Source organism: Sceloporus undulatus, chromosome 2 (genome assembly GCF_019175285.1).
Source record: "Sceloporus undulatus isolate JIND9_A2432 ecotype Alabama chromosome 2, SceUnd_v1.1, whole genome shotgun sequence".
Lineage (NCBI taxonomy): Eukaryota > Metazoa > Chordata > Lepidosauria > Squamata > Phrynosomatidae > Sceloporus > Sceloporus undulatus.
This window is the reverse complement of record NC_056523.1, coordinates 221,233,535-221,261,363: the sequence shown is the minus strand read 5'-3', so window position 1 is coordinate 221,261,363 and position 27,829 is coordinate 221,233,535. Positions and strand designations below refer to the sequence as shown.

Here is a 27,829-nt window from a genome sequence, read left to right as displayed (position 1 = left end):
TTCCGGGTCGGGAGGTCACCGTCAGCCTCTCTCTATTGCTCCTGCCAAGATGGCGGCCGGCTCGGGGAGCGGAAGTGGGTCTGTGGCGGCAGGGTCGGCTTCGGTGGCTTCTCTGTGGAGCGAAGTCAGTCGCAGCGGGCAGAACGGGGACTTCGGCCGCGCCCTCAAGTCCGTCAATAAGAGTGAGTGAGCCTCAGAGGGTGCCCCCTTTTCCCCGGACGCGTCCTCCATTTCCCGGACGCGCCCTCCACGTCGGCCTTCTATCCAGGAAGAACCCCGAACGTCCTCCATCTCGAGCCTGACCCAGAAACATGGCGCTTACGCTTTTATGAGTGGCTCGCCTTTTTCCTTGGGCCACGTCCTCCGTTGTATCTTTTTCATGGCTTGTATGTACAGCGCCGTGTAAATCCACAGTGCTGTATAAATAAATAAAGCCTCATCATCATCACAGTAATAGTGGGTCAGCCATCAGTCACTCTTTTATCCGTATGGGTTGTTTCACTGTCCCCAAACTGTTCCTTTCATTTGGGTTAGAATCCTAAATTAGGAAATTGTGAAGCTGGAGGCTTTCATGGCCGGCATCCATAGCTTTTTGTGGGTCTTTGGGGCTCTGTGGCCATGTTCTGGAAGAGGTTTTTCCAGCATCTGTGAAGGCGAAGATGCCATTCTCTGAGGATGCCAGACACAGATGCTGGCAAAACGTCAGGAATAAGCTCTTCTGGAACATGGCCACAGAGCCAAAAAATCCCACATTTTGAAATGGTTCACATTCCTAAACAGAGAACTTGACATGACCTAGGATATCGACCTTTGCTCTCAGTACGTTTCAGCACTTCAGCTCCTGAGCGTAAGTAAAGTTCTGGACTTTAACCCTTCTTCCACACGCACCTCTCCCCACGGATTGAGGCGGGGTTGCACCATAAGTAAACATACAAAAACATGAAATGCCCCCCCCCCCCCCGCTACTAACAGCTGCAACGTCTGGAGGGCGGTGGGATTCCCGCACCTCTTTTGATGCGTTTGTGGACAGCCAGCCAGGCGTTATGGCTTGAACCTTGGAATGGGGACCCTGGACACCAGGGTTAAAAACTCAGCCATGGAAACCCATTGTCAAGTGGCAAGTCACACTCTTTCAGCCTCAGAGCTTGGCAGTGGCTCATGGTGACCCTACGGTGGCCCTGTCATAGGGCTTTCTCATTTGGAGGGGGTTTTGCTTTTGCCTTTGCCTTCCTCTGAAGTTGAGAAAGAGAGACTTAGATGGTTGAAAGGAGGCTTCCTGGGTCAGAGAGGGGCTCGCCTCTGGGAATGCTTCTCTAAACAATGTAGTCTTTAACTATGTCCTGGATTGCATTCATCATTTTTCCATAGCTATGCATTGCAAAGGAATGTTAAGGAAATGTGACTGGCCTGTCTTTCTAATATGATATAATGTTAGAAAAAATTCAATTTCTCTTTAAGGAACCCTTAATAAGAATCCAAGTCACTCCTGCATTTCCAGGACTGCATTTGCCTGAACCTAGTGCCTTCCACCAGCAGCTGCTGTCAGCATTACCAGTGACGATAGAAGTTGAGGTCTCAAACATCTGGAGGGCACCAAATTGGGGAAGGCTGAAGTTTTGTAAGACATTGGTAATAAGCTTTTATAATAGATTATTGCACTGAATTTGTTTTTTGTAGTATTACAAATCAGCAAGGATGATGTGACTGCTCTCCACTGCAAAGTGGTGTGTCTTATTCAGAATGGAAATTTTAAGGAAGCCCTCAGCGTGATTCACACCCACACCAAAGTACTAACCAGGTAAGCTTTGATGATTATAGAACAACTTGGTTGGGTCAGACAGCAACCGGACAAAACAATATGAAAAATACCTAGTGAAAAGCGTGGAGTTCAGAATTTTTACTCCAGATTTCTTTTTTTATTGGATTACAACTAACTTTAATTTCCCCCTGCCTTAATATATATCTTGAAGCATGCTAACAGTTCGGGACATATGAGAGTACCCTAGCATGCTCTTAAGATTTACTTATATATGTCATGTACATGTGTATTTATCAAAATAGTTTTCTAATTTTATTAGAAAATAGGCTATGTAATATTCTTCATGTAATAGCAATGCAGTGAAAAATAATATCAACTGAGTAAGGCATTGCATCTCTGTAAGCCTACCAAGTATACTGGAAAATCCAAAGGTTAAAATGTTTCCTTCTTCCTTCTGTGCATCTCCTCTGTTTAGTCTTATGAGTGTAATGCCATGCTCCAAACTGTTCAATAACAAGGAACAAGACTTGCAAGTACTAATATTTTTTGGAATGGATACTGAGAAATTATATCCCACTTCTGCTTTATGTGTTGCAGTGATTTGATAGCCTTTGAGAAGGCTTATTGTGAATACAGGTTGAACAGAATTGAAAATGCCCTGAAGACAATTGAAGGAGTCAGCCAGCAAACAAATAAACTAAAAGAGCTCTATGGACAAGTGGTAATTACTAACTTGAAAACTCTTCTGTATGTAATTCATTATGTCTTGGTTTTTAGAAACTTGATGCGATGCTTCAGTTTCCTTCAGCTGTCACAAAAAGGAGAGAGACCATAGCTCTGTGGCAGAATGTCTCCACTTTAAACAAAAGGTCCCAAATTCTATACCTCCAGGTAGAAAACTGTAGTTAACAGGGTTGAAAAAGGCTCTTTCTGATACATGAAGTGCATTTCCCACTTTCTAGCCTGATTCAATACAAGACTACAAATTAGCCTATAACATATCTTTATTAATCATAGTTACTATCTCAGAGCAAGTCGTCAGTCCTTAAATGTTTTTCATTTCAGAGCTGCTGCTAAGAAAAGGAAATGAACAAGCCTATGCAGTTTACACATTTAAAGTTTATGTTTTGTTTCCTGTATTCAGTATAACCTTGATGGTTCATCGATAAAGGATCTAAAGTTGTAGGTTGCTGTTGACTTTTTTTTTGGGGGGGGGGTTTATAACTTCTAGCATGGGAGTGGCCATGCTATCTGGGGATTAGGTTTACATATGTTTCATAATACATTCGTCCCTCCTGATTTGTGGGGATCCATTCCAGACCCCCTCCCCCATGAATCTGGAAAATTGCCCATAACCAAGTCCCATTGATTTGAATGATGGTGCGCCCCTGCACGCAAAAGCCATTTTGTCCCTCCCCATTTGCCGTCCATGAATAATCGAGACCGTGGACTCCAAGTCCGTAAATCAGGAGGGATGACTGTAAATAATACTTGACATTTTGACCTATGAACACTACATCTTGATGTCTAGCTTATTCTGTGGTTTTCCTTACTGGCTATTGGTTTGCAATTTTGTAATTCTTTTAAAATTGATATTAAAATATTTATTCATCTAAAGCAGGTAGCTGTATTAATTAAAAAAAAACCCATACTAGACATGAACTGTATTTTCCAAGAATAGTACTTATAGAAAGCTGATGTAACATAATGGCTATCTGCATGAGCTGGAAGTCGTTGGTTTTAAATAGCTGTGCCATGAACTCACTGAGGACTCAAGCAAGCTGCTTCATTTCTTTAAATCTACAGTGCACCCTTGGCTTACCCGGGGATCTGTTCTGGGGCGCCCCCCACGTAAGCCAAATTGCGCGTATGCTCGAGCCCATTCAAGTGAATGGGGCTCATGCATGCGGCGGCGCGTGCCATGGGCTCGCACCCCATTCATTCGAATGGGACTTGCACCCCATGCGGCTCTACACAGCTTTGTGCATAAGCTCAAACTGTGTATAGCACATCCGCGTATAACGCGGGAGCACTGTATAATCCATTGCTATACAAATTTAGAATAAAGATTACTGTGAAAGCATCATTAGCATTGTATTTTGCGGTGCTAGTTTTGAATACTGTACTCTTATTTCTTGAACTGCTACGTAGTTGTTCTCTTTTAGCTGTATAGATTAGAGCGTTATGATGACTGCCTAGCTGTATACCGGGATCTTATCCGCAACTCCCAGGATGACTATGAAGAAGAACGGAAGACAAATCTTTCTGCAGTTGTTGCTGCACAGAGCACCTGGGAAAAAGTGGTGCCAGTAAGTAAGTTTGTGGTGGTGGTATATATACTTGTATGTGTATGTCCTATCTTCTCCCCTCCTTGCTGTGACACTGTAACATATGAATTGGTTGGGTACTATAACAAAATATAATGATAGGTTTGCTAATCTGTTTTGCTAATCTGCTCTATTTTATGGCTTAAAAAGCAAATTCATAGGCCTGTTACAGACTGCCAAAATAAAGCTGCTTCGGGTCTCTTTGTAGGTATGCTATTTAAATGATGCATGGGTCCTAAGAGTCCGGAGGTCGCACCAAAGCCACTCTCCATTCCTAAGCACTGGAGTGCAGCTTTGGTGCAGCTTCCGGATTCTTAGGATGCATGCATCATTTAAATAGCATACCTCCAAAGAGACCCGAAGCGGCTTTATTTTGGCAGTCTGTAACAGACCATAGTCATTAAATACAGTTAGAAATGAGTATTTTCTGACTATTTTAGCTTGAGGTTCTCTAGTCTTTCTTTATTTAAATACTTATGTGCCCTTTATCCCAAGGGTAACATACAGAGAAAAGCAATTTTAAACAGCCTAAAATATATTAAGTAGTTTAAAGGATTCAAGCCAAGCTCCTTAGACTCCAAAGGTTTTGATACAGAGACAAATTTTAGCTTGGTGCTGAAATGAAGTCAACATCATCGCCAATCAAACCTCCAAGGGGAGGGCATTCCACGATATGGATACCACAGCAGAGTTTCTGCATTGCATCCCGTGGGACACAGAGCAGGGTCCTTCTACCAGATCTCCATGTTTGGGTAGATACAGTATATAAGTTCCTCCAGGTATTGGGGTCTCAGACCATTTAGGGCTTATAAGATGCTTTTAACAGTTCTGCTCAAGATTATGAATTAAATGGAATTATACACAAGCATAGTCACCTCCAGGTTTGATTACTATTACCGTATATACTTGACCCATTTATATAGTAGACCTCATTTATAAGTCGAGGACAAGTTTTGGGGCCAAAATTATACCTTTTGATAGGATCCATATATAGGTTGAGGGTAAAAATTAGGGGCATGCAACAATGGATGTAACAAATGAAGGAAATGAAAATGATGCCAAAGAATGCTGCTGTTTTCCTGTCCAAGCATTCAAAAAGGCCAGAAGTGGCACAACAGTGGAGAGAGTAGAGGTTGGTGGTTCTTTTAGGTTCTCCTGTGATGGATTTAGCACTTACCTTTTGCCACTCAGGGAGATGGTTCCTATTTTGAGTTAAGGTACAGCACTTGCATTGACCCGTGAATAGGTTTGACCCAGGTTTTTGGGATCAATTTTTTAACTCGGATTTCTAGACTTACACCTGAGTATATACAGTATGTGGTCTTTGTGGGGTTGAAAGCACTTTGAAGCAGTTTGGAAACTTGACTGGATGGATCCAGAATGTTAAATGCAGCTGGAAAATCCAACTATAGAGCCCAAATATTATAGTATCTAAATGGATGCAAATTTGTTTCTGAGCTCAGGAGTGAGAATGATAGTTTGACTTTTAAAGCCTTATCAGTTTGGGATTATTTTCTTTTATGAATTCCCTCCATCTATATGAAGTAGTCCAATACTTAAATTCATCTCCTCATATGCTGCTTCACTCTTCCACTCTGCTATGTACACAACATGAATGGTACAACAGGCTGGCACAATGAGCAGGTCTTTTTCTGTTGTGGAACTACAGAAATTTGGTTTATCCTATGTTTGCTAACTTCTTGGCATATAGGTAAAGATTGCCTCTTTCAGTAATTTTTAAAGGTATGGTTTGTTAAATTCTGATAATGGTTATTGATTGGGTTACATTGGTTGTGAATTTCATTTTGCTTGTAGTTTAATTGCAAATTTTCATAATTTTTAAATATCGCTATTCTGTTTAGTGCCTTGTATTTATTTTTATAGAATCATGAGAAATTCTTAAAACAATATACTTTAAATTATGTATTAAAATATGTGAAGAAACTTATCTGACAGGAGAACATGTTGATGTTACTGATGTCTGCTGAGGGCTTAACATATCATCATAGCCAATATAAGAAAGAAATTTGAAATTTTAGAATAATGTGATTTGCTTTCATAGTGCTCTTTCTTGCAAATAGAAAGAAGACTTGTAGACTAGTGTTGGTATGTGTCCTTAATGTTGACATGTTTCCCCACTCGTGGATTATGAGGTTTTAACATTCATTGCATCCTCATGTGACAGCGTCTTTTGGAAAAATAGTTTACTGTGTGTCTAGCCATCTTAATTTTTGTTTTAAAAGGAAATTTTTTTGGTGATATGGTTCATGTAGTTATACACCAGGTTTGTCATAATAAACACAGGAATTTTTGCTTTGTCCAGGAAGATCTAGGACTTCAGGAAGCCACTTATGAGCTGTGTTACAATGCTGCTTGTGCTTTGATAGGACAAGGCAAACTCAATGAAGCAATGAAAAGCCTTCAGAAAGCAGAAGGTAATGGACAGAAGATTGAATTGTAAGAGTGAACTGTGTACGTTTGCCCACTGCTTTATGGAAGGAATCAGTGGTGTCTGGTTGTTTTAGAAAAATTCAGCAGGGAAGTTCAAAAGAGGAGAGGCTTCTTATGTCTGTGTTCTAGGCATCTTGATGAATCTGTTCAAGTATATTTTTACTGGTCAATAACCTAATAAAAGATAATGAGGATAAATTAGGTCTTAGACATGGAGAATGATGATTTGAGACTACAAAATTATATGGTGCTGTCTTATTATATTAGCCTTGGCAATATCTGCACATGGCAATAAGCCATTATCTAAAAGTTATTGTGTGGGTCAATGTTTTGTACAGTTTTTTAGCTGGATATTTTTTGTTTCTATCTCTTGGGATGTATTTTCTAAATTGAATATATTTTCTATTTTTAATAACTGTTTGAAATGCAAGCACTACTGCATCTGTTAGTAGTCTCACTGTTGGTGATTCCTATCTCTACTAAAGTTAATATATCACATTTCCCTGCAGATTTATGTCGTCAGTCTCTCGCAGAAGACTCGGTAAGCTGTTATGGATACAATGAGAAATAGATTTCCTGTGTTAAGTTAACTTGAACATTTGCATTGTCTGTGCTAACTGTTTGGGTACACTCAGGTTATATTATAGCTGCTTGCTTTTCCACAAGGTGCTCAAATTCAGGACTTCTTAATTAGCACTTTGTCTTGTTCACAAAAATGCCTTCACCACAGATGTGACAGTGAAGACTTAGGCTAGGTAGACATGGTAGCAAGTGCACTGCTCATACTAACAGGAAGAAAATCTACAACTTTTATTCATGGCTTAAAGCCATCTAATTGTTAAAACATCTAATTGTTTGTATTTATGGGTCTTTTGGGGGGGATGGGTCTGTATTTTTGTCTTTATTGTATTTTAAATGATATTTTATTTTTTTAATTAATGGGATTTTAATATGGTAGCTTGTTCAATTGTATTTTAACTTTTGAATAGTAAGTTTTAAAGCTCCATCTGGCTTTAATCTTGTTGTAAGCTGCCTTGGGTCCCATGTCAGGACAAAGAATAGTTAGTTAGTAAGTAAGTAATTAAATAAATTTGTATTGGTCAGGATACAGCAAGGTGAAGCACTTTTTAAACTCATTGATTTTAATATAAATACTTACATAACACTCCCATTGAGATAAGTGGAACCAGCAGAATAGTTCTCTGTGGGTTTAATCAGAATTATTGTTTTCAATTTTGTTAGAAGCCAGTTACTCAAACATGAAACACATTGTCCAGGACAGAATGTTAATATTTCTTTGTTTTCTCTTAGGATGTGACTGAAGAAGACATTGACGCAGAACTGGCCATTATTCATGGCCAGATGGCTTACATTTTTCAGCTTCAAGGTCACACAGAGGAAGCTCTGCAGTTATACAATCAGATAATCAAACTGAAGTAAGTGCTTCTCTGAATTGATAATGGTTGTAAACCTCTTTTCAAATCAACAATAATTTACAAATGTACATGTATCCTGTTCTCTACAGGCCAACAGACGTGGGCTTGCTTGCTGTCATTGCCAATAACATCATTACTATTAATAAGGTACACATTTATCCTAGTAATTCCTCCACTGTGTTTGTAAACTAATATTACCTCAAACTGTATAAGCATTTTAACCTCAGTTGCAAAAGGCGTACAGTGGGCCTTTGGTTCCGGAAACTCCCATGGATACCAAAATTTGTGGATACTCAAGTCCCACTAAATACAATGGCATAGTAAAATGGTGTCCCTTATATAAAATGGCAAAATGAAGGTTTGCTTTTTGGAATTTATATATTTCTTGAATATTTTCAAGTCATGGATGCTTGAATCCTTGGATCAGGAAGGCTGACTGTACATGTAAAGAATGTACCATAGCAAAAATCTTGTAAGGACTGTAACAAAGATCATGTCAGTGTAGCCTTGTGCTGATACACTGTTTTACCTTCCACAGGACCAAAATGTTTTTGATTCAAAGAAAAAGGTGAAGCTGACCAATGCAGAAGGTGTTGAGCATAAACTGTCCAAGAAACAGCTCCAAGCAATAGAATTTAATAAAGCTTTGCTGGCTATGTACACTAACCAGGTAATGTTATGCTAGTTTCATATGATCCATGACTTACCTGAGCTTAGAATCAAACTGCTCTTTTCACAATGAACATACCTGCTAAAGATATGCGATTTCAGAAATAAAGAGCCATGTGGCATAGTGGTTTAAACATTGGGCTATGATTCCAAAGACCAGGGTTCAATTCCCAGCTCAGCCATGAAACCCACTGGGTGACCTTGGGTAAGTCCCATGCTCTCAGCCTCAGGGGAAGGCAATGGCAAACCTTCTCTGAACAAATTATCCCAAGAAAACCCCATGATAGGTTTGCTATAAATTGGAAATGACTTGAAGATGCACATCACGTACACATGTCCCCTCCCCAGTAAAAACAAACTTCAGTTATCTGCCAGACTAGTACACTGGTACCCCGGGATATGAATGCGCCGTGTTACGAAATTTCCGGGATACGAAAAAATCCCATAGGAAATAACTGTTCCGGGTTACGAAGATTATTTCAGGTTACGAAAAAATTTTTGGTGCTTTTCGGCGCTTTTTCGCACCAAATCGCGGCTTTCGCTATTAGCGCCTATGGGGCTTCGGCTTGCGAATGCTTTTCGGGTTATGAATGGCGCCGCGGAACGAATTAATTTCGTAACCCGGGGGAGCCCTGTACTTCTGTTTAAAAAGGCAAGAGCGAGATCACAAGGTGGTTACTCCTTGCCACCTCCCATTTTTGAAGTGTTTGGAAGGTGGTAGCTTAGGATTCTCTTAATGTATAGAATGGGGAGCTTCTGAGATCACAGGGCCAATTTGCCTTCCTAAAATCTACCAGGAGCCACATCCTATTGCTGCTGAATTTGACACAGTGGCAATAAATACATAACCAGGTGGGCCTGCATGATTTGTTTCAAGGAACAATAGCACTTCTAGAATCATAGAATCATAGAGTTGGAAGAGACCGCAAGGGCCATCCAGTCCAACCCCCTGCCATGCAGGAAATCCAGATCAAAGCATCGCCGACAGTTGTTGTTGTTGCTGTTGTTGTTGTTGTTGTTGTTGTTATTATTATTATTAACCTTTATTTATGAAGCGCTGTAAATTTACACAGCGCTGTACATGCAATCTTTTTAGTTAGACGGTTCCCTGCGCTCGGGCTTACAATCTAAAAAGACATGACACAGAAGGAGAAGGGAGTGGTGGAGGGAAAGGGTAAGAGGTCCAGCAGTTCCTCTCTACCTCCAAGGCCTGGACCAAGGTAGATGGTCTGGAGGGAGGGCTGTGTTTCTTGTTCTGTTACAGACTGTGTTTCTTGTTCTCATTTAAAAGAGTTTCAGTTTCTGCCTTGACTCATTCAGGAGTACATTTGGGGGCTGGAGAATGATGTGGCAGGTGACATGTTGCTAGGACCTCTTACCCTTTCCCTCCACCACTCCCTTCTCCTTCTGTGTCATGTCTTTTTAGATTGTAAGCCCGAGCGCAGGGAACCGTCTAACTAAAAAGATTGCATGTACAGCGCTGTGTAAATTTACAGCGCTTCATAAATAAAGGTTATAAATATAGATAATCTCTTACTTGAAGACTATAAATCTGTTTCACCAGGATCACCTTGATCCCTTGTTCCCACAGTCTTGCATGGTCCCACAAACATTAGGTAGTGATCTTATTGGGAAAATGGGGGTTGCCATTCTGACTTTGTTTTCAGGAGATATTAGGCCTTTCTGAAATTCACCCAGAAATTTGGAGCAGAAATATGATGGCATTCTGGGTGAATTTACTATCTCGTTGATAAGTTTCCAAAAAAACTTCCCAAGATTTCCGAATTTGAAAGTCATTTGGTGGGTTATCAGTACATAGTTTGAAGATAATTGATTACAGCAGAGGCCATCTGAGGATCAAATTTTTAGTAAGCTGTTTCTGAACATTACAATAGGAAGTCCCCATAAAATTAATCAAATTGTTTAGTACAGTATTTGTATAAAAAAAGGGAGTGTCTTTTCTTTGGCGGGGGGAGCAGCAACAGGCTTTAATGCTCAACACAGTTGTTTTTAGCCTGCCATTTCTACAGTCTGCCTTCTTTCTACAGAATGTGTATTTTAACTTTCCTCCTCCTTGTTCCTCTTGTTCTTCAGGCAGATCAGTGCCGCAAACTGTCATCAAGTTTACAGTCACAAAGCCCTGAACACCTCCTCCCTGTGCTAATCCAGGCAGCTCAGTTGTGTCGAGAGAAACAGCATACCAAAGCAATAGAGTTGTTACAGGTAGGCTGCAGTTGCTTGCTTGAGATTTTCTCAAAGAAAATTTCACAACTTTTAGTTATCACTGTGAACCTTCTTTGAATAATTGCATCCATGTAGATTATCTCAATGATTTTCCACTCATTTTCCTCTCTGACATCAGATACTTTTCCATTTTCTGTTATCTTTTGGCCTTATTAATAAGTGTGATGATTAATCATAATTACCATATTTCTAATGATGATGTGTTGCCTTAATCCTGGTTTAAATCCAGGTATTCCAGGGCAGACATAATGTTGCTGGATTTCTCCCACACACCTTATACTCCCTTTTTTTTCACTCCTTGTCTCATGCTTGCATTCCACTTTTGTGTTCATTTTCAGAACTAGGTATGCTGCAGCACTATTTCTGCAGTAGGTTTTAAAAATCATTATCAGCTTTACTTTATGATGACGTGCTTGGAGACTGAATCAGCCATAGTTGACAATAATGCCAGAGCAGCATTTACAGTTTAATTAGCTTCTGTAATGTGGGTGGGAGAGGAGTGATGTTTTACCACAGTTAAATGTTGTCTTACACAGGAATATTGTCAAGAGACCTTTAATTTATTCTAATTGCTTGCTAGAAGTGTCTGCCAACCCTTGAAAATGCATATGGTTAGAGTATATTCACCTGGTACAGAGAGTTCAGATGATATAAAATAATACAGAGCAATAGCAATATAAATTGTGTATCTGATCCTGATTGAAAGGTTCTTGATTTGTGTACCTTGGTTTTTGTTTTTATTATATGTTTATTAATTTTAACACCGTCTAGTTCATAACCAGTATCATAAACCTTAAGAAAGAAAAATATAAAAAGAAACAGAAGAGGTAAAAAAGAAACGAATGAAGATATATATACACACACACACACACCCCCACAATAATACCTCCTACTAAAAACCTTTTAACACTAACTAAAAAACTAAGCACAACATTCACTAAAGCAAAAAGGCTCTGACCCTTCAATCCAGAAAAAACACTATATATCTATATATATGTATGTATGTATGATGTATGTATATGTATATATAACGTCTTGACAACCACAGATCTATTTGAAATTTCCTAGACATTGTCACAATTATTTGGGGTTAGATATTTATACATCCATATATATTTTTCTTTTCAATGCTACTAATACATTTACGTCTTTGGACCATATTTTTCCCATATACCAATTTGACACATTACATTCTAAATTTGTTGCTCAGCTGATCTTATACTCTTGTGCAGATTCATCTTCCATCTCTATAGTTTCAAAGGGGATTGTATAAACCTTTGAAATTAAGTGTTCATTATCCTTACACAGTTCTACAAAAATCATTTTTCCAGTCTCTGTGGCTAAATCTTTTGTTTGAATCTTTCCTTAAGCTGCAGTAAGTGAACCAATTAAAATGTTTATTTGTGTTCCTTTTTTGTCCTCCAGGAGTTCGCTGTCAGCACCCTGAGAAGGCAGCCGAGATTAAACTGACCATGGCACAGCTGAAAGTTGCTAAAGGTACTGTAGCCCAGTTGTATGTGAAAGGAAACCTTGTGTACAGTCAGCGCAGGTCCTTATACTGTTTTGACATTTCTGCCAAACACATTCTTAGTTTGTTTTTTGCTTTTGCTTTTTTCTTCAGAGAAAGGATTAGGTAAGAGCATGCCTGTGACTTGGCCTTCATCTGGAGGGTAAAGGCACTATATGGGCTTTAAAGTTTTAATATAGGATGACTGGAATTCTTATTCAGCCATCTTGGGCTTCTGCAGAACTGCTCACATTCGTCCAAGCACATTTTTGCAGCCATAAGTGTAAGGAATGTCTTTCTTCTTTCTTTCTTTCTTTCTTTCTCCTCTCTCTCTCTATCTCTCTCTCTCTTTTCTTTCTTTCTTTCTTGTAAATAAATGCTGATATTTCTTGTGAATAATTCGTTGCTGTTAGGAATTGACGGCACACATGCAAAACTTTTTGAAGGTTTTATTTGATCTTGTGTCTCTCTCCCTGTCTAAGAGAAACAAAGAAGTTCCTAGATTAGAGAACTGATATACTTGTTACAAAAACTAGTGAAAAATCATCTGATAATACCCATTTTGTTCTCTTTCACAAAGGCAAGCGTCACCACAAAGCATGCATGACTCTTGACGGACTATACGAACGAGCTACGGCACTAAGCCCAGGAACATGGTGAGTGTAACTTAAATCTAAACATCTATGACCACCTCTTGAGTTTTTCTTAAACCTTCTGTGGCTGCATCTGCACTGCAGAATATCATCCACCTTGATACCGCTTTACCTACATGGCCTCAGTGCTATTGAAATTCTAAGAATGTAGTTTGTTGTGTGGGTTTACAATTCTCTTCTCACAGAAAACTGTTTTTACAAAAACTACAATTCCCACACATTCCCATAGCATTGAGCTTGTGGCAGTTCAAGTTGTGTCAAATACTTGCGATGACCATACGGGCTAATCACATTAACCTATTGATTGATTGAAGTGGTGTCAGACTGAACTTATTTCTTGCAGTGTAGTATGCAGCCTGTTGTCTCATAAGCTTTTATTCTACATCGAGGGGTTAGGCAACCTTTTTGAGATGGTAGGGCTGGGTTGCTGTCCTTCAGACAACTGGGGGGCCGAACTCAAAATTGCAACCCAGAGCGCGGGCGTGGAGGAAGCTGCGGCAGGGGCGGCAATCATGCTGCACAGACCGGGCTAGGGGCTGGTCCCAAGCCTCGCCCAGCCGGTATGCGGCCTGCAGGCCATAGTTGCCAACCCCTTTGTCTACACATTATGACTCCTATGACTAAATTACGAAACTAGTTTAGTTAACATTTGTATCTTTGTTTAGGTTGGCTTGTAAAGAAATGCTCATCTTTGGAGATGTTTATTCAGGTTGTGTGATTGCCTCATGCAACAACCTTATGGATCAAATATCTGAGCTCTCTCATATTGGCATTTGTAATGCTGATCTAAATCTATAAGTCTAATTTAAGTTTTAAAGGTGTATTAAGTTGACAACACGAAGAATTCTGCTTCTCATGAATCTTTTAAGTGAATGTTCGATATTGGTCTAAACGCAATGGTACTGATATAGCCAAATTCTTTCCACCAAAGAAAGCCCAAATATTCTGATCTTATCTATAACTTGTTTTAATTATCATTGTTTTTAATGACTTTTATGATTGTGTTATAAATACTCCACGGCTTCCTTTCTTCTGCTCTTCCTTTCTTCTTCCATTACACACACCTATTTTTCCAACATAAAATACATCATTAATTGAAGTGGAATACCAGTCACCCATCCTAATGGACTTGAAATTATTGCGGACGGGGCGAACCCTCCGTTGTTTGTTTGCAATCGCACACGACGACATGGGGGCATGCCTCCATTCAAGCCCGTGGAGCTTGAACATAAGCGTATGAGTCTCCATTTTCATTTGGGGAGAATGAATCCCCCATAAAAACCAGGAGGGCCAAACTGTATTTCCATTATGATTCAACTTTAAGAATAAAAAAGGATTGGCTATGTTCAGGGGTACGGGCAACCTTTTTTGAGCCGGGGGGGGCCGGGTGTGGCTGCCCCTCAGGGACAATCTGGGTGGGCCGGAAGCAGGGGGTGGAGCTTCCACCCCCCGGGTGGTGGGGCCCGCCATGCCGGTCGGGTGAGCGCCTCCACCCCTCTGTGGGTGGAGCTTCCACACACACACACCCACCCACCCCGGGCAGGCCACTCCTCTCTTTGCTGGCCCTCTGACGGGGCCCCCAGGCCCTCTCAGAGGCCAAGGGAACCAGACCGGCGGGACCACCGTGATGGAGGCCCTCCCACACCACGCACGCTCTTCGAACGGCCCCTGAACGCCAGTGCCCGCTTGCCGCTGACCGAAAGCCACTCTTGGAGGAACACCAGTGAAAGGCAATGGCGCCTTCGGGACGGCCCGCTGCTGCTGACATGGAGCACCTCCATGCGAGGGCTCAGAGGCAAATAAGGCAGCGGGCCTCCCAGAGGCCCACTGCGCAACATCCGGAGCCCCTACTGGAGGACCCCCAGTGAAGGCACTGGGCCTCACCAGAGGCCTGTGCCACCGTACGGACGACCCTCCTGGAGTGCACCCTGGACAGGCAAACAGGCCTCCCAGGGGCCCGACTGCCAGCGATCGAGAGCCCTCCTGGAGTGGGCCCACAAGCGAACGGCAAACGGACCTTCACAGGGGGCCCGCTTGCCCACCGTTCGGAGCCCTCCTGGAGGGCCCCAGTGAATCGGCAACGGGCCTCCCAGACGGCCCATTGCAGTCTGAGGAGCCCTCCTGGAGGACCCCAGTTGAAGGCAAACAGGCCTCCAGAGGCCCATTGCCAATCGCAGGAGCCCTTCCTGGAGGGCCACCGTGACGGCACACGGCCTCCCAGGGGCCTGCATGCCGCTGTCGGAAAACCCTGAGCCTGGCGATCGCCGGCCATTTTGTGCGAAAAAAATGGCGGGCAAACAAAAGGAAGTAGTGTGAGACTTTGTGCTTTCATCTTATTTTTTGCCACAAAGGTTGTCTGTGAAATTCTACGTGCGATCTCTGGGATGTCGCGCGACGATTTTTGCCGCCATTTTTTCACCCAAAATGGCTGGTTCCACAGAGCGGCGAAAAAGCCGCAACTGTCGGCGTTGCGGCAGGAGCAGCCAGGGGCCAGCTGATGGAAAGCCTCTGTTTGGGCTGCATCCGGCCTGCGCGCCGTAGGTTTGCCGACCCCTGTGAGCTATTCATTGTTAACACATATTCATGAACAAGTATATATAATGGAACTGTGGTGGAATAAACTAGTGGTTTAAGACGCCAGAGTTCTGATGATCAAAAGATTGGAAAGCTGGAAGTTCGAGGGCCTAGTAGTGCTGCATGCTTGGGGTGAGCACCTCGTCACTAGTCACCAGCTTCTGCCAACCTAGCAGTTTGAAAACATTGCCACTGCAAGTAGATAGATAGGTTACCATTCTCAATGGAATGGTAACTGCATTCAGTCAGTCTTGCTGGCCTCCATGACACACAGAGTCTAGTTCCCTACGACAATGATCTGGCTTAGAACACGAATATGAGCATCTGCCCTACAATTTTACAAGGACAGAACATCAGATGTATACTAATAAAAAAAATGATTTAAAACTACTTTTCATTTCATTTTCATTTGCTTTTAATCACCATAGAAAAAAGTTTTTTTTAAACGTCCTATTTTAGGAAATGAATAGGCATTATTTAGTTCGGTCAATACATTGCCAACTGGGCTATTAAATTATGAAATTATTAAAATACTAAGATTCAGCACCTGTTGTTTTTAACGGGTCCATGAGTCATGTAGGGGCACAAAACAGACGGTCCATCCTTGAGGTGGCTTCATGCTGGCTTGGGGCGTTTGTTGTTTTGATGAAGCATGCCCCACAGCTGGCAGGAAGCCAGGTGAAGCTGCCCTACACGGGCGGACAGTTTTGCTGCACTCCAGCAGCCACAGTATTTGTTCACCACACACTGCAGGAGTGCCACAAAGCCACCGCTTTGGCGACAGAAGAGCCAGTCTTTTGCCAGTCTCAAAAAAGAGGAACGCTTTCTGCTGGTCTGCATGGGAATCCACTCACACCTGCGTTGGTTTTTCATTTGCAACGACAGCAACTGAAAACCATTAGGGTGAGGGGATTCCCAGCAAAGAGTAGTCATTAATTAAATTACACCCTGAGGTTCTACCATTCAAGAACAGAAACTACACAGATCAAACATGTAAATTGCTCTCTCAACCAAACAGTCTAATACCCCACCGTCTTTCATGCCAACATTCTCGAGAGCCCGCCACAGCTGCTGGCGAAATATCAGGATAGCTCTTCTAGATATTGTTCACTAGCCTAAAAAATCCCACAAAAAACTATAGATGCTGCCATGAACCCGTTTGACTTGTTAATTAGAATCACTTGAGCACATAGGGGGAAATATACATTTTCCTGGTGAGAATAATTAGTCTTTAATATAGAGTTGGTTGTGTGTTATTACTACTCCTGTGTTACTGTGGTCCCAACTAGAGTATGAGTAAATAACTGAATCAAAGGATTCAATGTTACCAGTAAGTTATTTATTACTAAGTGATCCTTGACTTTATTTCTCTTTAGGACCAAAACCAGAATTTAGGCTGTACGCTTTTTCTGGTAATACTCAAGATTACTTTATTTCAGAATACTATCCCTTGATTTCATTGCTGAGTGTTTGTGGAATGGATTAAATAGAGTTTGTTGTAGAATATATTATTAATTTTTACTAAGTAATCTATTTTTAATATTGTAACAATGTAATTCTATTTAATGTACCACTTCCTTGTTTTAATTGTGCTGTTCTTTTAATATTGTGAGCACTCTGGGTCCAGGTTCTTGCAAAAGAGTGGGATTACAAAATAAAAATAATAATTAACAATAACAATAATATATAGATTCTTTGTATGTTGTGGGTTTTTTAATGCTTAATTAGTTGTCTTTAAATTTGATCTAAGATTCAAGTTGAAGTAGAAAAGTTACTATTAAACCAAAAAGAAAATGTTTGCCCAGTTTTTATTGCTTACTGTATTGTTATTCAATAAATGTATCTTTCGAATAGTCATATATTTCTGATTTTAATGGTTTACAGGTGTCAGCAACTGGTAACAATGTATAGCCATGAAGAAGATATTGATAGTGCCATAGAGAGTCTTGGCACAAGCTATTGAATGGGTATCAACAGTTCAGCAAGTATAGTGTGTTGCTGCAATGACGTGGGACAGTATGTACAGTGTGTGGGTTTAGGTTTTGTTTTAAATTTGTATTACACACACGTGCGCATGCAGCATAACACTAACTACAAGGGAGGACATATCAGTCATGGTTTTCGGTACATAATCCTTTATATATGTAATGTTGAAATGTATGATCATTTTAATTTGCTGGCCTATTCTATGTTTAGTTATCTAGTAACAGTAATTTCCTATTGAGAATCGTGACAGAATTGTTACTGCACTGACATAAACGTATTAAATTTTTCATGTGAGCCAGTATCCAGCGAGGCTATCAGTTGTATCTCTGCACAATTTACTGTTTAGGCCTTGTCTCCTTTCCAATCATCCTACACTAAGGGTGATTAATTCTACCAGTTAATCTGCAGAGGAGATGATCTGCATATTTAATTGCTTTAAAAACAAGAGAGAAAATACGGGGAACTTCGGTGTGTAGAAACCTTATAAATACCCAGATTTTCTGATTTGTATGGTGCTTGACAGAACACTTTGTCCCCTCTTTAAAATTTCAGCCACAAGTCTCCCGTTCCATTTGTCACTTATCAGGGAAGCTGCACAATTTCAAGCTTAAGCATGGCCGAAAGAAGGAAAGCCTCAGTGACCTGGAGGAGCTTGGGAAGTAACGCTTTCCTGGAAGCTAAAATGTGAACAAGCTTGAGTGGGCTCTCTCACTTTCTTAAAGAAATTTTAAGATGCAGCCATGTTAATCTGTTCCAGCAGAAAAAGATACAAAGGAATCTGCTAGCACTTTTGAGACTAAGGTCCAACCACACTGCAGAAATAATCCAGTTTGAGATTGCTTTAAACTGCCCTGGCTCAGTGCTAGGGAATCCTGGGAATTGTAGTTTGTTGTGGGCACCAGAATGCTCTGACAGTGAAGGCTAATGTCTTACAAAACTACAGTTTCCACAATTCTCTAGCATTGAACCAGGGCAGTTTAAAGTGGTCTCAAACCAAATTATTTCTGCATGTGTTTTGGACCTAACTGACTAAAAAGAAATTACTAGCATAAGTTTTCATTGATTCCATTGACACATTTGATGAAATAGTTCATGCTAGATAAGAAAGGTCTTTTTTCCATCTAGGAGGTGCTGCAGGATTCCTTTATATCTTGATTGCAACAGATATTTTCAGGCATATACGAAATTCTTCATATATGACTGGTCATTGTAATTCTCTATTTCCCTTAGCTTCTGCTGTCAGTCGGTTACAGAGCCTCACATTGTCTCATCTCCAAAAAAAGATTTCATTCTTTATTCCCATCAGTCGTGTTTATCCTCCTTCGTGCCCTGCCTTTATACATGCTTACCATTTGACTGTTTCCCTTCATGCCTTGGTCCTATATTTCAGTTTAAAATCTACTGGATTTAAATACAAACAAGCATCCTTTTTGCCTCCTGTGGCCTTTGTGTTGTTACTGCTCAGGCTGGATTTTTTTTTAAATTAGTAGCTGTCCTATTCCACTTTATTAAGTCCAGATGCCCCATTTTGGTGGATCCGTCCTACTCAGCTTGATCTGAGGTCAGTTGCTCAGAGCCAATGCAACATAACATTGTGAAGGGTTTTTTTAGTTTTGTTCTGTGCCACAGATAATATGTGTGCTTACTTGATGCATATGGACCTGTGGTACACAATCATTTGCATTGGTGTTACTCATTACAGTCCTTAGGTGGAAATTATCTCCTTGTGAAAAATGGCAGTGCATTAAGAAGCTTCATTTGTAAGTTTGGTTTAGGGGATAATTACTTACAGATTGGCAGTAAGTTGTGTACTGTTGGGATTATAGTTATTTTTTACTTTTGGAGTTTCTGTTTTGATAAAGATGTTTTAGAATGTTCTGTGAGATATATTATTTTAATAACAATTCACCCTGTTTTCATCTGGGCTTCCAGCAATCTTGGGATACCATGGGATCATCACCCGTATTTTTCTAAGTTTATTAAAATCCGATTTCCTAAAGTCTAGAATGCATGTCTGACTATGCCTGGCTTCTCCTTTCTACAAGCTCCAGGAGTAAATGATCACTCCCACCTAAGGATCCCACACCACTTGCACTCCATTAACTAGGTCATCCCTGTTGGTTAGGACAGATCCAAAATAGCTGCATCATTGTTGCCTCTTCACCCTTTGGACCATGAAATTGTCTTCCAGGCAATGAGGAATTTGCTAGACCTTGAGGATTTGGCGAAGTTTGCCTTCCAGCAAATTCAGGATCAGTCGCCCATCACTACTACATCTCTCCTTTCTGAGTGTGTGGTCATATACAATAAAGAAAATATACACATTACATCCATATTAACATATACACTACACATATCATAACAATAACATCATCCACACGAGAGCAAACAAACAAAAAAGAAAACTTCCTAGAGAATCATTAAGACCTTTTTGAGCCACGATATTGTCATTAATACTTTCATATAACCAAGAAATTACTTTCTCACCTTGCCGGTTAAGTTCTCCTCCTTTCTTTAAATAAAGAATAGGAAAGGAGAATCAAATCGTCAAATTAACTCGCTTTTTCCTTATGTATATATTTCGTGCATAGTTCTTAACCTCGCAACAACATATTTTAAATTATAATTAAACTTCAAAAAACTACGAAGTTACCAAAAACAGTTGGAGGTTATATCTTCAGTTTTAATAAATGACACTAAAGGGTTCCATACATTTTTAGACTTCTCCCAGTCGAGGTTTTTAACATGACAAGTAAGTTTGTCCATTTCCATAAAGTCTTAAGAGTTTCACAATCCAATCCTTCCATGTGGGCTGAGTGGCCCCTTTCCAGTGAGAAGCGTAGACCATTCTGGCAGCTGAAATCATATAATATAACAGTTTCCCATGCATATTTACTAGTTTACAATCCAAAATCATATTCAATAAAAACATTTTTGGTTCAAACTTAAATTTACAATTCGTTATCAACTGCATTTTAGTATGTATCTGTATCCAATATTTCTTGGCACATTCACAATGCCACCACATATGTATAAAGGAGCCCCGTTCTTTCCCACATTTCCAACAATTTGGGTTCTGATTTTTATAAATTTTGGAAAGTTTCAGGGGAGTAAGATGCCACCTGTTTTGCATTTTGTAATAATTTTCCTTAACTGCTATACACACTATGTATTTTAGTCGGCTACACCAGGTTTTCTCCCATTGGGCTAAAGGCAAAGATTCACCTAAATATTGTGCCCATTTTACCATTGACAGTTTCACCGATTCCTCGTGCATTTCTAATCTCAACAAAAAGTTATAAAATTTAGAAATTTTCCTGACATTTTTCGCAAAGATTATGTTGTCAAATTCAAGTGTTATCGGTTCTATGTTAGTAGTTTTAAGATCCAAAATAAATCTTTCTTTAATTTGACGGTACAGAAACCAATTCATGCACAAACCTTCTTTTTCTAAATCCTCCTGTGACTTTATAGACAGCACATTAGTCCTCTTATCAACCACTAAAATATCTCTATAGATAATCCATCGGCCTGGGCATATTTCATCATTTCTATGGAAAGCCTCATTTATCGAAACCCACATTGGTAGCTTCGAATATATTAACGGTTTGAACTTAAGACAAACTTTCATGAGGGCTTTCCTGACAAAATGATGTAAAAAACATTGTTAGCTTTAACCTTACCATAAAAAAGATAAGCATGTGTCCCAAATAATGTCCCGGCCAGTTCCAAATTTAAGGCATGTCTATCCTCCAATTTGAACCAATCTACCAACCACTTGAAACAGCAGGCGTAGTAGTATATTTTTAAATTCGGAAGTCCCATACCCCCATGCCTCACATCATCCTGCATAGTTTTAAATCGGACCCGCGGTTTCTTCCTCCCCCCCCCCAAATAAACCTATTAATATCTTTATTCCACTGTACAAATGGTGAATGCCCTCCCCGAAACACAGGGAGGGCATTCCTAAAGACTGGGGTGCAGCTTTGGTGAAGCTTCTGGACTCTTAAGATACATGTGCCATTTAAACAGCATACCTCCAAAGTGACCTGAAGCAGCTTTATTTTGGCTTGTCGGTTTGGGCCCTGAGTTATCTGCTTTCTCTCAAAGGGGTTATGTAACTATTCTACCTTTTTATTTTTATAGGCAAAATCCAGATGATGTCCATACCTTGGCCCAGCTCATTTCTGCCTACTCCCTGGTTGATGCTGAGAAAGCTAAAGTGTATCCTTCATTACGTGGCTAATTAATCCATTATGTGATTAAAGGAGATGGAACTAGGAGGCATTCTTTGACTGCTCCCTAAAATATGCATATATATGCAATATTTTAGGTTTTTCAGAGTTGATTTCTGTTTCTGTAGAGTACAGTGCTATATTGAATAATGAAGAAACTCCAAGTGCCTGTCAGTATTCTCATGCATTTCAGAGAATTTGGGGGCATGTCTTAGGACTTATATTTCATGTTGGATGCAGAACACGCCTTTTGAACCTCATCATTGTCTCACAGGACACATGTTCAATTCATATCATACACAACTCCAGCTGGGCACTGCAGGGGAAGGTCAGTAGAGGTGGTTAAGTGATCTTGTTTTCAACTGAATGCAGATACAAATAATTTTGGTTCCAAGATGTTTACACCAAGTACCTCACTTTCTTTTTAGAAGCTCAGGCTTGTGCCCTGTCCTATCCCTGAAGATAGATGTAAACATCACTCCATCCTACATACCGTCTCATGCACCACAGAATTCTTCAGGTCTCCTGCCTTCAAACTCTTTGTTTTTGTCTGTTCATGTTATATCCTTCAGAAAAATCCTCCTTTTGTTCTAATTTACTTAATGCATGTGTATTGTTGTTCCTAAACTCCTCACTTGCAATAGTCTTAGCAAACACCTGCCCCCCTCAGATGCAATGTCTTTGAAAGTAGATGTCGATGCACTTGAAAACTCTCATGGGGCTACATACATTCGGAAGAAAGGAGTGAAACCTGTGACTGAGAACCAGCAAAAAGAACAAGGGTAGAGTTATTTTTAATGCTTGCTCATCCCACGAAATAATGATGTGAAGAAGTCCAGCTCAGTAATCAAAAATAAACCTGCTCTATAATTACAAATTGCTGCAGCATTTTCTCCCTGACACTAAAACATAGTTCCCAGATTTCTTCCCTGGCACCTGGTAGTTCTGTTTATTCTGTTGGATTTTGTCTGAAGTAAATTTTCATACGTGATTATTTCACTTTATTTCTTTTTAGCCAAGGGGATGTCAAGAAGAAAAAGAAGAAAAAGAAGGGTGAGTGTTATGTTGCCATTAGTTGTTCTTAGTTTGCAGTCAAAAGGTACTCTTGGGGAAATTAGCGAAGAGAATCTAAAGACTGCCAGTATAGGAGAGGATTTTTAAAAGGGACTCAGGTTGAAGCTGAGCTGATTTTTTTAGCATGCTAGAAATTCTTGGCAATAGAGTGACTTACATGATAGCTTATTTGGAATAGCTCTAGTACTTTGCTTCTGACTGCCATTTGCTGGGGGAATTAGCAAGAGAAGGATGTTGCCTTAGGTCCTATTTGTGAATGTCCATAAGGATCTTGTTGGTCCAAGGATCTCTGGGGAGGTAACTCATAACTTTCTTGTTTTTCATAGACTTTTAAGAGGACTCTGGTCTTATAAGTACAGTTGTCCCTCCGTTTGTGAGGACTTTGAATCAGCGTCTCTCCCTTACTCGTGAGGGGCAAACAAAAGGACTTAAAATGGAGTGTGTGCGAGTGCATGCTGCCATTCAAGCCAATAGGGCGGATTTCTGTTTTTGCAGGGTGGGGGGATCTGGAACGGATCCCCCAGGAAAATGGAGAGGCGGCTGTAAAATCAGTTCTCCATAAGCCAATGTTTCATCCTAGTACAGTCGGCCCTTCTTATACACGGATTTTTTATACACGGATTCAAGCATACACGGTTTGAAAATGTTCCCAAAAAATATAAATTTACCTTGATTTTCCATTTTTTATTAGGGACACCATTTTGCTATGTCATTATATTTAATGGGACTTGAGCATACACGGATTTTGTTATACACGGGGGATCTTGGAACCAAACCCCAGCGTATAACAAGGGTCCACTGTACAGTACAATGGGTGCTTGGTATCCATGGGTTTGGTTCCAGGATCCCCCATAGATACCAAAATCCATGGATGCTTGAGTCCCATTAAATACAATGGCATGGTAGAATGGTGTCCCTTATAAAAGGGGATAAAATCAAAGCTTGCTTTTTGGAATTTATATACATTTTTAATATCTCCACTCCTTGGATGGTTGAATCTGTGGATATGGAAGACCAACTATATGTCAATTACAACAACAAAATATTTATTGCTGAAAGGAACGTTTAAGAACATACAGATAAAAACAGTATATGATATAGCATGTACCCAGTGAGAGAGCTGATTGCACCTGATAGCAACTTTCGGCAAGTAGGAGTTTATCTACCATGTAGCTGTTCTTGAATCAGGCTACGCAAATGACTATCCCCTGCCAAATACTACTTTAGGAAAACTGCCAAAGAACTATGACCCTAATGTGACCCCTGACCCTGAGCGCTGGCTTCCAATGAGGGAACGCTCCTACTACCGTGGTAGGAAGAAGGGCAAGAAGAAGGACCAGATTGGGAAAGGAACCCAGGGTGCAATGACAGCAGCATCCTCTGAATTGTGAGTAATTGTGTCCAACCTTGCAAGCTTTATTTCCAGTCCTTCCAGTATCCCAGGGCAATGAAAAGGGAATCAAAAGGTAGTGATGTTCCAGTAGGGGGAAATGATTATTGGGCACAATCTGTGAGAAAAGGCAGAGAAACTAGAAAACTGAATGAGGTCACAGGAAGGAAAATGTTGAAGGGAATCTAGCTATAGCTCCAGAGCAAAGGATCAATTGTGACATAGAAGAAGGAGCAATAAGCCATCACAACTGTTCCTTGTACCTTCCCACTGTTTGGTGGATGTTCTTTCATTTTATCCTGATATCTGGAGGTGTTTCTGACAGGTGTAAACATTCTGAACTCAGGTTTATTGAGCAACTACTTGATAGGTCTTTGATTTCAGGGACAGATTCTCAAAAACAACAACTTGTCAGCTATTTTATTTATGAATGGTTTGTAGATGTCAGTTATGAAAGGCATATACATGAGGTCATTGCCTTTTTATTTAAAAATATTTTGATAAATAAATAGGTATCTTGACTTGAGTACTTGCAGAAGATCTATTAACTGTAGCCCATTCATTAACTAAGTTCACTGCTTATGTATATTTTGCTAGCAAGACTAGAATTCATATGTGATATTTGTGCATCATACAGAGGAACAGGTCTTCAGTGCTGGGCCAGAGGCTGGGTGAATGGAGAACTAATAATATACTGTTCATTTGGATCTTTGTGATTGTAGTCTTGCTTATGTCACCCTGTCTGCAGGGATGCCAGCAAAACGGCAAGCAGCCCACCTACTTCCCCAAGACCTGGCACTGTTACAGCAGTCCCATCTGCTTCAACAACCAACATGATACCACCAAGGCATCAAAAACCTGTTGGTGCCGCAGCAACCAAGAAGAAACAGCAGCAGAAAAAAAAGAAAAGTGGGAAAGGAGGCTGGTAATCACAACAAGCAGGCTGTTCAGTTTGCAGTTATCTTTTCTTTTTCTGCCAGTTGTGAATGCTAAGGGCCTAATAAAAGTTGAAGAAAAACAAGGTGAATGTGACTTGTTCAAAAATGTGTCTGCACACTAGTGATAACAGGGATGTTTTTTCTGCCTTCTGTACCAGTGTTTATGGGTGGTGGCGCCGCATTTTCATCTGCAAGGGCCCACATCTCAAAGGAATGTTCTGCATTGCAGTCATTGTGCTACCACTTGCACTTAGTGTTGGCTGTTGACCAGTTCTCTAATTTCTTGGTTAACAGTCACTACTGGACACTCTGGTTAGCTCTGTTTCATGCTGTGTTAGTTCATCACAGGGCAATGTAAAGTGGACTAATACTGTGAAATTGCCCCTTTTAGACTTTCCTGCTGGGTGGCAGCAGTTGAAAATGTTGTGTCGTTTACAGTTTTTCAGTGTAACTGATCAAAATGACATATAAAATTCCATATTATACCAAAACCTCAATATAGATGCTTTTGAAGAGTGAAGTATGTGAATTTACAAATAACAATGCTGTTGCATGAAGAGACAAGAAATGCCAAATGTCATTGCTCTGTAAGCTCTGATTTCTGCCTAAAGAGAAATGATTTGAACCCAGTTCACAACATATTGACAGCAATTTCTACTCTCAAGTTATTTGGGCAACATATAATTTATGCCTGGGGAAGTGAGCAGGAGATCTATTTTTCCCATGGAAACTGATGGTTGTTCCTTCCATTTTCTACACACAGAGAACAGGTTTTTTTTTGCTGTCCTAATATGCTTAGGGCCACCTACATAGAATGCAGAAGTGATTTTCCTTTAATGCAATTTTGTCAACAGAACCCCCCCTCCCCCGCCCCACTGTCCTCTAGTTAGCATATAGTAGGACACAATAACTTTAATCATATGGACATTTTAGTAAACTTTTCCTTGAACTGTATAAGCATCTCTAACAACTACTGATAAATATTGGACATGTCATTGTTAAAGATGAATTGAAATTTTACATACCCCATTTCAAATTATGCCACACGTAATCTCAATTAAATTTTGACATGGACATTCAACTTTCCTCATGTGAATGCTGGTGCCATAACTTAGATTTTTTTAAATAAAAAAATTGAGTGTGTCAGATTTCAGTCTCTAAACCATCAGTTTTTGCATACTAAATACCATCACATTCCACCCTTCACACGTTGCAAGATTAAATGCAGGTGGAAATAAAATGTTCTTGGAGGTTGATTTCAGATACAAACATTTGACACCAACATTTAGAGAAGAACTTGAGTGAAATAATTTATTGCAGCTCGGATCTTGACCTTGTCGGCACCTTTGCTTTCAGATAATTTTCACTAGTCAGTGTCTATTGTAACCTTTTGAACATCGATAAACTGCAGTGTCATGTTTCTTTCTATAAATCTGTTATATTTAGTGCTGTTCCTGGCAAATTCCAGAGAGAAGTGGAAGGGATGGCACTGAAGTGGTTTCATTTGTTCATGCCAAGAAAGAGTACAGCTTCTCATCTATTCAATCTCTATGCTGAAACCATGACAAAGGATTTTGAAGGCTGGGGCAGAGGGCTGCCTTTCTGTCCACATTTAAGACTGTATAATTTTATACATGATTAGCAGGGGAAACAGATGCTCCAAATATAAAAGAGCCATTATAAAGACAAAAATAGATGGGCTGTGAAGTAGAGCAGATGGGGCAGTGGCTTGCTTATACCTCTCTTACCAACCAAATCAAAATCTAGCAGCATAAAACGAATTTTAATTGTAGAGGCCACAAACATACAGGCCATTAGCTTTTTCTATTCGGATCCATCTCCAGTCTCCTATACCTTCTGAATTGGTAAAGGAGAAGAGTGCTTTGCCAAAGTGTCATTCTTTTCTTTGGTAGCATAGCCTGCAGCAGGTAATAAACCAGTAAAGGTGCTGCAAATCCATAAGTCATAAAATTGCTCCCTGCTTCCCCACATCAGATATCACCAAGGTGGGAGAGATGGTTCCTAAGAAACCAGTTATGCTGGACAAGAAAATGGTGAGCTTGGAGCATATTTTGTTGAACAGCCAGCAGGCCAACAGCAGCCAACATTTGAGAATTCTTTCCTGTGAAATTTGAGGCAGCATTTGAGTGTTGAACTATGACTCTGGAGACAAGGGTTAACATCCCCACTCGGCCATGAAAACCCGCTGGGTGACCTTGGGCTACTCACGCTCCCTCGGCCTCAGGGGAAAGCAATGGCAAACCTACTCTGAACAAATCTTGCTGAAAAAACCCTGTGCTAGGTTTTCTTTAGGGTTGCCGTAAGTCAGAAATTGCTTGAAGGCACACAACCAATAATTTGTGGGACTGATAGAATAGGAGTTTGTCTTTAAACAACAAGCCCTTAATGCCACTAGGCATGGAAACCCACATTTAAAATCATAAACTGGTAAGTAGTTTTGCTTTCAACAACTCTGTGAGGGGTTGTTTTGTTTATTGTAATGCCATTGGTGTGTCTCATTTATACTTTACATATGTTTTGTCAGGCTGCCTTGAAGTGGTGCTTCCTAAAGACTTCTTGCCTTTG

General features: G+C 40.3%; 2 protein-coding genes across 3 annotated transcripts in view; both read left to right on the top strand.

Moving 5' to 3' along the window:
* On the top strand, window positions 1–25,326 carry SRP72 (signal recognition particle 72). Its single transcript, XM_042447694.1, is given in 21 exon segments — window positions 1–182; window positions 1,678–1,798; window positions 2,357–2,480; window positions 3,925–4,068; window positions 6,410–6,521; window positions 7,047–7,078; window positions 7,849–7,973; window positions 8,063–8,120; window positions 8,512–8,643; window positions 10,737–10,865; window positions 12,312–12,324; window positions 12,327–12,383; window positions 12,508–12,519; window positions 12,974–13,049; window positions 14,630–14,776; window positions 15,398–15,583; window positions 21,753–21,830; window positions 22,486–22,623; window positions 22,857–22,894; window positions 24,143–24,302; window positions 25,054–25,326. Coding segments are annotated over 21 exon segments (2,196 nt in total). The 5' UTR covers window positions 1–49; the 3' UTR covers window positions 25,235–25,326.
* Window positions 25,327–25,465: 139 nt separating this feature from the next.
* Window positions 25,466–27,829, top strand: part of ARL9 (ADP ribosylation factor like GTPase 9) — a 31,475-nt gene continuing 29,111 nt past the window's right edge. For both annotated transcript variants that reach the window (XR_006101919.1, XM_042449322.1), the window contains exon 1: window positions 25,466–27,691. The gene's annotated coding sequence lies outside the window, so the exon portion shown is untranslated. The remainder of the gene's footprint in view (window positions 27,692–27,829) is intronic.